The sequence below is a fragment of the Oreochromis niloticus genome, linkage group LG6 (genome assembly GCF_001858045.2).
Source record: "Oreochromis niloticus isolate F11D_XX linkage group LG6, O_niloticus_UMD_NMBU, whole genome shotgun sequence".
Lineage (NCBI taxonomy): Eukaryota > Metazoa > Chordata > Actinopteri > Cichliformes > Cichlidae > Oreochromis > Oreochromis niloticus.
The window spans coordinates 30,761,351-30,772,301 of record NC_031971.2 but is presented as its reverse complement, the minus strand read 5'-3'; the positions used below and the strand labels follow the sequence as shown (position 1 = coordinate 30,772,301).

Below are 10,951 nucleotides of genomic sequence, written 5' to 3'. Positions count from 1 at the left end.
TAAACTTAGCCAGTATTTTATGAAAAAAAAAGTTATTTCACACATTTTTCTTTTGAAGGATGTTTTTCAGATTTCTCTTGACAGAATCACAAAAGTGAAAGACCTAGAAGAGATCTGTTTATTTCACTGAAAGCAATAAAGCAACTTCCTGAAGGATCAGATGCAGAGCAGCTGGCAGGAATTTACTTTTTTCCTCAAGGACACTTCAGCGGGGTAGATGATTGCCAGCAAGAGTGCTTGAATGCTGGTGTTCTAGTTGCAGTTGCACCGATGTCACGAAGCCAAACCAAACATTAGCACAAAGACATCAAATAACAGCAGAGCTCTCGCAGCCTTACAAGATCTGAACCCTATTCTTTGCAAAGACTAAGGGGGCCCTCTCAAGACTGTTTCATACTTTTTCATTTGCATGCTTCCTGCAACCACGGCAAGCGGATATTTAAACAAGGCAGCAGTCGGGCTTTAAAAAAAATCTCCTGTAAATATTCATTTTCCTTCCCAAACAGATGCCGCCTTGTGTTAATCCAAGATTAGTTGATTCAAGCTGAATTTAGAGTGAATTTCAAAGCAGCATCGAGCTGAAAACTGAGCTGGTAATAACTGTGTCTATCATTGTCTTACATATGTGCTGTCTCACAAGAGTCAAGACATGAAATTTGAGCTGCACATACACGCACACATGCAGACAACAATGCCAAGAAAAACTGAAGAGCCGGAGAGGTGGGTTGTGTTTCTGTCAAATCTGTACAAATACGAGAAAAGATTTACTTTTTTTAGGTAAAAGGCGTATTCAAATATTCAAAACATAATTTATGAAAAAGTAGTGGTCGTAGTATTTCTGCTTTATAGTTATTTAAAAACAATTTTTTAAAGAAACATGCCAAAAATGAAGTAAAAGTACTTTTTGTGCAGAATGATCTTGTCATTGCTCTGCTGTTGTGGCACTCGATCAGAGCATCAGTTATGCTTCTTAGTTTTTGTTATATATTGTGAAAAACTCTTTACCTTTCCTGATTTCCTTTTTTGTGCATATTTGTCACACTAAAATGTTTCTGATATCAAACGAATGTTAATATTAAATGAAAATAATCAGACTTAATATATTAAGGGAAAAAAATATTAAAATCTATCCAAACTTACCTGAACTTATGTGAAAAGTAATTGACCCTTAAACCTAATAATTGGTTCTGCTATACTTGGCAACAAAAACTGCAATAAAATGTTTGAAATAACTGGCAATGAGTCTTTGGCATCACCGTGGAGGAATTTTGGCCAATTCTTCTTCTTTGAATTATTTTAATTCAGCCACACTGGGGCCAGTTTAACATCACAAACTGGTGTCCTTTTTAACACTGGGCAAGTTGGGTTGGAATGCTTTTTTCCTCTTAGTAAATGAAAACATCTTAATTTTACTTTTATTTTGGCTATTTTTGTCTAATATTAAAATTTTTCGATGATTCGAAACATATGAGACTAACAAATATGCAAACACCTAATAAATCAGCAATATATATAACAAACATATACCACTCACGGTGATTTGGTATCTGACAAAAGCTCAGGCTTCAGAGTGTTCAACCTATGTATGATGTCTATATGAGGAAATGTCCTTTATATGGGCATCTTGGACACACATCTGTGACTGTTCAACCCTTCTGTGTGTAAGGGATAGCCAGTCAGAAGGCTGAGTTATAGTAGAGGAGCCAAACAAGCTTCAGACAAAGAATGAACTGTGGGGCTACACCAAAGTCAAGTATATGATAAATAAGGACTTCTGCAACTGCGAATAAATATTTGGAGACTCCTCAAGTACTTGAGCAATTGAGTAAATGTACTTGCTTTTCACTACCTGATTTGGTAAAGTACTAACATATGTTACATACTAGATAACTAGCAGCTAATCAGAAGGGCACTTATTACAGAAAGTGTGATAGATGATTAATGTTTAAGTAATGTTTCTTTTTGCGTTTAAGGGGAGCTCTGAACATCACAAATGGGATGAGCAAAAAGATGCTTCACTGCAAAAATGTCCCACAGACCTGTAAACATGCAGTCAAATGATTGGAGCTGATGTTTTATTTATTTTACCGTCTTCTTACTTTACAAACAGTTTTCATTGTGTTTTAGGCTGACAAGAAACTCACAGAAGAACACATGGAGAGGGATTTATGTGAAAGATTTTTGTGAAACAACCAGAGTAACACTGAGGGAGTAACAGGAAGATAAGAGAAGCACACCGGTATGAATGGAAAAAGTGAATCAGTCATGCAGTGAAATCTCTGAAAGACAAAAAATGTCACAGAATAAAGAGAAGCTTGATTCAATCAAATGTTTCACAACTAGTCAATGAATGAGAATGGGTATTTAAAATGACAAATGCTTTTTCGCACATCTCCAAGGTTGGAATTAATTAGTTTGTGGCTTTGTTGTTTATTTTAACAGACAAACATGATTGTGCCTGACGCTATGATACATTTTATATTAGTACCTGTGAAAAAACACTAGGGTAGCTTCCAGTATGGCTGATAAGATGAAACACAATGCCCTCTAGAGTTAGTTTCCATACATGCATGCAACTTTCTAGTCGCTTCATGAACTCAAGAGGCTCTCGACCCCATAAAAGATGGACAGCATCTGAGGGAGTCTCCTGGGGTCAACAGTTTCCACGTCACACAGACAGGAACAGAACAAAATATGGGTAAGTTTGCCACCTTCGCAGCCATCCCTAGTCTTATGCATGCTGCAGGAGGGGTCTTTAACACTTGAATATGCTGTTAGGATACAGTGTCAGCCTTGTTTGTTTGTGCTGATAGTTTCAGTCAGATGAGAAAAAAAACTGTCCACTTGTGTTTGATTGGCCTATATTTATTTCTTGAGCTTTAGTTTTGTTTATATAAGTCTGTAACTTTCTGCCTGTCTGATTATCTTCATCCATGTAGCCCCAGTTAGTTGTCAGTGTCAGTATATGTCCATACATCCCTTTAGTCGTTGTTGTCACTTTTCTCATGTGCTCCCTTGGTGCTCTGTTTTCCTTGGAACCTGCTCCTTGTTCCTCTTGTTTGCAGCCTAATAAAGATGCTTTTCTGTTGTTGAATCTGCTTCATCCACATTGGAGTTCTCATCACATCAGTTGCAGACAGCTACCCATCTGTCGCACGTTTTTGGGAGAATGATTGATATTAACCCAGATAACATTTTTAACTTTAAAATGCCAGTGTTTGCCTTAAAAGCCAATCAATGCCCAGGATGTACTGTAATATAACACATTGGTGCTTGGACTCAACGTGACTGGTATTAGGTGATGAAAGTTAAAAATCACTTTGCTTTCACAAAAAGAACCCACATATTTTGTGCCATGATTCAAGACTACTAATTTTGACACATGATAACTTGAGAAAAATGCTTAAAAGGATAAAATGTAACTTGTACAAGCTGGTAATTCAAGTTTGCCGTGCGGTGCGGCCCCGAGTGTTTCTGTGCTGCTCTGTTTGAAACAGGTCTTTAGGCAGCTATGGAGTATTGGTCATGTTAAAAAATGATTTTTCAAATAAGAATAGTTATTTGATATAGTTATTACTTAATTTCCATAAATTACTGAGTTTTCAGTCATTCTTTTTCTTGTAAGAAGGAACATGTTTTATTACTAGAAATACAAAACATTCGTATTTATTATGATGGGAAATTGTTCATATGTATGTATATATATCTAAATATATATATATATACATACATATAATGCCTCAGAGAAATCTGACCAAGCCAAATCTATTCAGGTAGGTGAGCTTAATGTTCATCTTAAAAAGACGACAAACAAAAAATACTTATATCAAAAACACAGTCAGAGTAAGTTGGTATTAACCCAGCAGCCTCGTTAGCGCCTTCTTCTTTCATAGAGACACTTTCCCCTCATTGATGGCATCATATAATTCCTCAGTGACAGACTCATAATGTCCAGCATGACTGTTCAGAAAATAAATCTTTTCACTCGAGTTTTGTGGCTTGTATCCTTCCTTCTGCAGCCGTGTCTTCTGAATTTTGAAAGTACCTGTGAACAAGATAAAATATATATATATATGTAGTTTTTATGTAATTTTATAAAATCACATTGCTGTTTGAATGTTTTTCCACTGATGTTCACCTGTAGTGTCAACAGACGGCATGAGCCGAAGGAAGACAGGGCGTGCGTAGGAGGGCAAAGCTTTTTGTACAGCGATCAAGAATGCATCAAGGTCCAACTGGTTTCCCTCCTGAGCTATTGCTGCCATACCGGCCTTCCCTTCCACACCTGAACACAATAAGACAGAGTATTCATCAGCTTTTGAGTCTGTTTATTTGCCTGAAATGTGCAGATGAAATAACTTATTTCATCTATACCTGGCACAGACACTCCATAGACGGCAACATCGGTGTGTCCCAGTAGTTTGCTGAGGACTCCCTCCACCTCTGTCGTGGAAACGTTCTCCCCTCGCCAGCGAAAAGTGTCGCCGCTGCGGTCCATGAAATACATGTAGCCATAATCATCCATCACCAGTATATCACCTAAAGCACAGACAGTGACAGAGCAATAAAATAATCATCATTCTGATCGCTGAAAATGAATGACAGTCGTGAAAAAGAACGTATTCACAGGACTGGGAAATACTAAGATACCCTTACTGCTTCCATAGGAATTAAGGAAATAAGCAGCAGCCAGATGCTTTTTAATTTTGAAAAAGCCAAAGACTCTACAGGCTTTAGTCAGCATGTTAATTAGATCAATTAGAAAAAAGACTGAGCAAGTATGGCTAATTTGTCAAGGTTACCAAACAAAAACCCTCTTCTCTCTAAAAACAATATGACACAGCTTAGGTTTGCAAAGCTGCATCTGAACAAACCACAATACTTCTGGAATAATGTCCTTTAAATAGATGAGATCAAAGTAGAGATGTTTGGACATAATGCACAGCACCACTTTTGACTACAATCAGCTGTCAAGTACCACGGTGGAGGGGTGATTTGGGTTTGTTTTGCAATCACCGAGCAAAATCACTGCTCTTTAAGGCCATCTGTCTGACAACTAAAGCTTGGCCAAAGGACCGTCATTCCAAGCACACTATTAAGTCTGAAAAAATCTACAAAAAAAGAAATCAAGGTGTTGCAATGGCCCAGTCAAAATCCAGACCTCAACCTGATTGAAATTCCATTGTGGATGTTAAGATAGCTGTAAATAAACCAATGAACTGAAGCAACTTTGTAAAGAAGAGTTGAAATTCATCCAGAACAATGTGAGAGAATGACAAAGTCAGAAAATGACTACTTTCAGTGAGGGTTGAATTCCCAATTCATAAACTGCTTGAATAAAAAAAAAACAAAAGCTTGCTCCTCACAATGCACCATCATCTGGCCTGGAAACTGTCGTAGCCACTGCATGTAGTAAAAACTATAAACAAAGGTAAAAGTTCATATGTACACCACATCTGCATCTGCAGCTTTCTTTTCTGGATACCTGTGAGATGAAGCATGTACGATATTGAAAAGCTGGAAATCAAGAAACAGACAGTCCATCATTATTATTCTGACTAACGTTAAAGAGATCAAATAAAACATGCCTGAGACATAAGCAGAGTCTCCCATCTTGAACACATTGCGAGCGACTTTCTTTTTGGTGGCATCCTGATCAGCGTAACCGTCGAATCTTCTGAGCGGATCGGTGTGGTTGATGTGTCCGACTAACATGCCCGGCTCTCCTGCAAAGATGAAAGATGATTTTTGCATTTGTTTACAACTGTTTTGTTTGCCTTTTTTCTCCCTATTGTAGCTTTGCATGTACGTATGTGTGTGTGCATGGTGTTACCTGGCTCACAGGGTATACAGAGGCCTTGTGAATCCCTCAGTAGTTCTTTGCTATCCTGCTGCACCCTGACCAATCTGATGGGATAAAAATTTGGTAGGATGCGACTATTGAAGCCACAGGCCCCGACCTGGATGTGCAAACATACAGTATAGCAGGTACATAAAAAAGATGTTGTCTTTTAAATTCTTTAGCCTCCTAAGAAATCAGTAAAACAACATCCAGGTAAGGATACCTTTCCATCTATGTTGAGCAGGCTGCAGTTGCACTCTGTGGCGCCATAAAATTCCCCAATTCTTTGGATTCTGAATCTCTTGACAAACTCTTCCCACACCGAGGGACGGAGTCCATTACCGATGGCAACACGGACCTGGTGACGAGCCTCTGATTTTCCAACAGGCTGGGCCAACAGATAACGGCAGATCTCTCCTATATACTGGATTACCTATGTGTGCGCACAGACATAGAGGTACAATTACACACTAAAACTAGAACTGGCTCAAGAAAATCAATAGGACATCTGCCCTGTGGCTAGGCACAGTTATTGCACCAGTGTGTACTCACAGTGCAGTTGTGTTTGACACAGTCATCCCAAAAGCGACTGGCTGAGAATTTCCTCCTGATTACAACAGTCAAACCAAAGAGCAAACACTGCCCTATACCCATGATGTTCCCTGTAAATATCCACATGAACACATGAGCACATACAACAAGGATTCTGTGAAACAAATATATACTTATCACTCCCAGTCAACCATGCCAGCCATTTGAACAGTGTTAACACTTGTTTAAAGCATGAAAGGTGAAAAGCGTTTTCAAAAGACATTTAGATATTTATTAAAATTTCACTTTTGAATATAGCTTGATTTAGCCTTGACAGTTACCAGTAGACCTCTTTAAGACCTCTCATTAAAGGAAAATTGCTCAGTGGGTAAACCCAAGTCCTTGATTTCAAATTATGTTGAAGTGAAAAACTTTGTAATAACCTAAAGATGATAACATTTGCCCTTTTTTTACTTTTACTTTTGAACCAAATTTAAAGAATAGGTTATTCTGAAAGGATAGACTGGACTTGCACGTTAACTGTTTGTAGTGTTATTTTTTCCCCATGCGTTCTGTGCTCCCCTGTCATCATGTTTACTGCTCGCCTTCATGTTTCAGTCATATGTAGCCTATTTTGTTTACTTTCTGTTTCACACTGAAGATTAATTTTCTCGTGTTTCTTATTTCACTTTTCGTTGCTGTCCCTCCTTTGTCATTATCTACCTGTACCACCTCTACCTGCTCCCTGTCTTCTCTTGGTGTGCATGTCTGTCCTTTGTCAGTTTATTGTCATATTGTCTGTCTGTTCAATGTGTCTTTATCTTATATAAAGCATGTTAAGGTAGCTGTTATTGGGGGGGTTGTTGCGCTGTCGGAGACTGATTGCAAATAGTTGAGCCAACTGGTTGCCCAGAGATTGAGCATGCAACACCCTCAACTTTGGACAACCATTTCTGGTTGCAAGGCAATTCCACAGGTCAATTGATGGGGCCAACCTGCCTCTAAAAAACTGCCGTCCATCTGCAGTCACTTGCAGACAATTTGGGAAATGTTGCCAATAATCCAGTCTCATTAACAAACACAAACAGATTGCTAACAGTGAGTCAGTCTCAGCTGATAAGCGCAGCTTGTCTGCAGCACATCTCATTCAACTGACTGCCGGCTGGTTTTGATCAAGGTTTTCAAGCATCTATGTCATTTTGCAGCTAATCGTTCTGTAACAACTGAATCACTATTTCTCGAGGAATTTCTGAATTTCTGTTTGAAACCTTTGAGGTTCTGCTGGATTCAGAATAAGTTGTTCACGTGACTTTGTCGCCATTGTGATGCTCTAAAGTTGCCTTGAAGACAGCAAATGACTGAAACGACTGGTCCCAGAGTTAGTCCCTGACTGCAAGGCAGCCTTTCCAGAGGCACCGAAATTGCAAGTTCATTGCACACAGTTGCAATAACTTTACTCACGTTCCAGTCTCCAAACACTGTTTTCCTGAGTGTGACTTTAAGGTTCTTCTTCTTCTGCCCTTTTTGGTATGGATTCATGTTTTGTTTTCTCTTTTGGATTTTAGTATGTTTGGGGATTTTTGTATCGGCCAATGAAGTCTCACTTTTTGTTTATTTTTGCCTTCCTCTGCATCCTGCATTTGGGTCGCGCAACAACTGATGAGACTTTACCAAATTTAGCCCAGAAAATAACATCACTAAATGTCCAGTGAGATGAATGTCTGGCTTCAGGAAAAAAAAATATTTTTAGTATAATGATGAGATTTGTAAACCTCAAATAGATTTTACCATTTATCAAAGCCAATGGAAGCAAAAATAAATACTTTTTAAAAATGGGGTAATAATATTATTTTAAAATAAACATAATAATATAAGAGCTATGAAGAATGATTCTGATTATTATTATAATGACATCGTGCTTGTAAAGATGTGTAAGCGTGGGAAATCTTACTAGATGTTAATTTGAAATGTATTTTGAAATCATGGATGAGAAGAAACAGCGTCTACCTGCAGAATGATAGAGAGGAAGGCAGTTGTACATGATGTCATCAGGACGTAAGCCAAAAGAATGAAAACCAAAGGCTGTGATGCGGTAATACCTGAAAAAAGAGAACACCAAACTAACTGACAGAAGTCATCATCATTACTTCTCTCATTATTTAAAGATAAATAAGTACTTAAAAGTGTAATTTTGTGACTGAAATGTCCTAGACATGACTTATAAGTAAATTCATGAAGTGTTATTAGCTGTTGATAAAGCTTCTTAGGTCCCTCAGTGGACTGCATCATCTTTGCAGATGTGTCCACAGATAAACTTACCGACTGTGCACCACTACAGCTGCCTTTGGCATTCCTGTTGTACCAGAAGTGTAGATGTAGAAAAGCCTGTCTGCAAATAGAAAGAGAAGAAGAAATTTCCATATTGCATTCTCAAAACCTTTTGAAAGTGTTTCACATGGGTGGCATGCACCGTGACGCTCCCGTCATTCTTTACATATTTTTTTGTTACTCTATCTGTTTTCTCTCCGTCCCATACAGGCTAATCAAGTAAAGACTTGAAGTGTGTCAACATAGGAATGCTAAGCAATAACGAAGGCAAAAACAATGCCTTTGTTAAAAATAAGAGAACAAATGCACAAAGATATAAACGATTGAATTAAACATGGCCAGATTTCAATTTGTATGCATTATATAAAATAAAAGATAAATATTGTTCATAGTCTTGAACTTTGTAGTAACTTGGTGATTTTTTTTTTTGACACACACATGGGCTAAATTAGAAAAAAAAAATACATAAGACAGCCAAATTTGGCAGCCAGCCATTTACTCTAGCAGGCAAAGACTTGCTAAGGACAAGAATGTGTTGCAATCAAACCTTGTAAAATGTCAAATGCAGCATACCCCAACCCATGTGCACAAATTCTACAGAGCCTCACCATTAAACTCTTTCCTTATCTTGTAGGGTGGTGGGTGTCTGGGTGAACGGGCCAGCAGAGAGTCCAAACTCGGAACCTGAAGCTCATCCTTGTCTTCCTGCTTACCAGTGCTGAACAAAACCATGCTGGGCTGCAACATGCTACTCACCTCTGTTACAGCTGGAAGACAATCAAAGGTGTGAAAAATGTAAAGCAGGCAAACCAGCACATGTTTTATTAGCTGCAAACAGATTATTCCACCTCTGGCCAAATAAGCTCTGTATTTATCTTATAATAAAATATATTTAGTTCCCACCTCCAGTCATCTCTGATCCAAACACCATCGCTCGAGCTCCAGAAACACTGAGACAGTGTAGCAATGACTGCTGTCTAAGGTTGTAGTTGATAAGAGCAGCCTCCACACCTATCATAGCAAAACCCAGCCATAAAGCTGCCATTAAAGGCTGACTTTCCATGTACAAAGCCACCACATCACCCTCAGTCCAGCCCTGAGCCAATGCCCAGTGGGCCACAGCGTGGCATCTCTCCTGTAGCTCTCTAAAACTCCAGACCTGAAATGAAATGAAAACGTAAAATCAGTCATCTTAATTCAGTTGATTTGCTGTTTTAATTAAGGAGCTATTTTTTCTTTCTATTTGTTATTCTTGATGAGACCTCACCTCTCCTGTGGCCTCATATATCAAGGCGGGCTTGTCTGGGTGTTGTGTCACTACCTGGGCAAACAGGGTAGGGATGGTTCTTCGGTTTCGCTGATGGTGATACATGGAAATTCTCACTTTAATTATAACAGCTAAACACCTTTTAAACACAAAGAAGAGGAAAGGAGAACAGTGAAGGGCATTTGCAAACAGGAATGGACCAGCATAGAAGCAAATGTGGGACAAGCCCATGCAAACTACCTACTTACATAAGGTCTCTTTTAACGGTATGTAACGCTATATGAATGTTCTTCCAAGATCCCATATGGACCAAGCACAGCCCTAGCCCCACCAGCAGACTGCAGAGCCAGGGGAAGGAGCGCAGCCACACAGCGCCCAAACAAATGAAGCTCAATATGACACCGATCTTTCGCTCCATGATCTTATCTCTGAGAATACAAACAATAACTTCAGGCACAAAAATCATGAAAATACACTCAACTGAAATCTCATGAGATGAGGCTTACCTCTAAAAGATTCTTAATTATGATAGTCTAAGAGAAAAAAAAGGATTCAGTAGCAACAGTGTGCTGTGAAGAGTTCCTCTACAAATCCAAATAAATGTCAGCTTCACTGTTAAATTGAGTAACAGCACCAGAAGCAGCTCAAAGAGCTGTCAGATGTTTGCAAAGCCAGAGGTGAAATGCCTGATAAGAGGCAGCACACAGCAGAGAGTTGCACAAGTTACAACCCATGCAGTTCCTGCGTCACCGCAGAGCCAGTGTGAATTACTCCTGAATCAACGCGCTGCGGGTCCTGTTTATAAAATCAGAAATGTGTGATTTCATGAGGAAAATTATTTACTGGGTTCATGCATAGGCACAATTTCATTATCTGAATAATTGTATAGTAATTGTATATTGTAATTCTTTATCATTAAGTGTATAGGGCTTTTAAAAAAATCATTACTAAATAGATCATTTTGATTAAAGCGGTTTTCAAAG

At 38.6% G+C, this 10,951-nt stretch overlaps 1 protein-coding gene across 1 annotated transcript; it reads right to left on the bottom strand.

Annotated features, from left to right (window-relative positions):
• Window positions 1-2,278: 2,278 nt before the first annotated feature.
• LOC100711849 (long-chain fatty acid transport protein 1) lies at window positions 2,279-10,655 on the bottom strand. Its single transcript, XM_003450007.5, has 14 exons — window positions 10,475-10,655; window positions 10,217-10,396; window positions 9,969-10,107; window positions 9,605-9,860; window positions 9,310-9,468; window positions 8,693-8,762; window positions 8,381-8,472; window positions 6,395-6,504; window positions 6,066-6,275; window positions 5,834-5,960; window positions 5,589-5,726; window positions 4,375-4,539; window positions 4,139-4,285; window positions 2,279-4,045 (listed from the first exon to the last, which is right to left on the bottom strand). Exons 2-14 carry the CDS (start codon window positions 10,384-10,386, stop codon window positions 3,888-3,890), a joined length of 1,941 nt encoding a protein of 646 aa, XP_003450055.1. The 5' UTR covers window positions 10,387-10,396; window positions 10,475-10,655; the 3' UTR covers window positions 2,279-3,887.
• Between the last annotated feature and the right edge of the window lie 296 nt (window positions 10,656-10,951).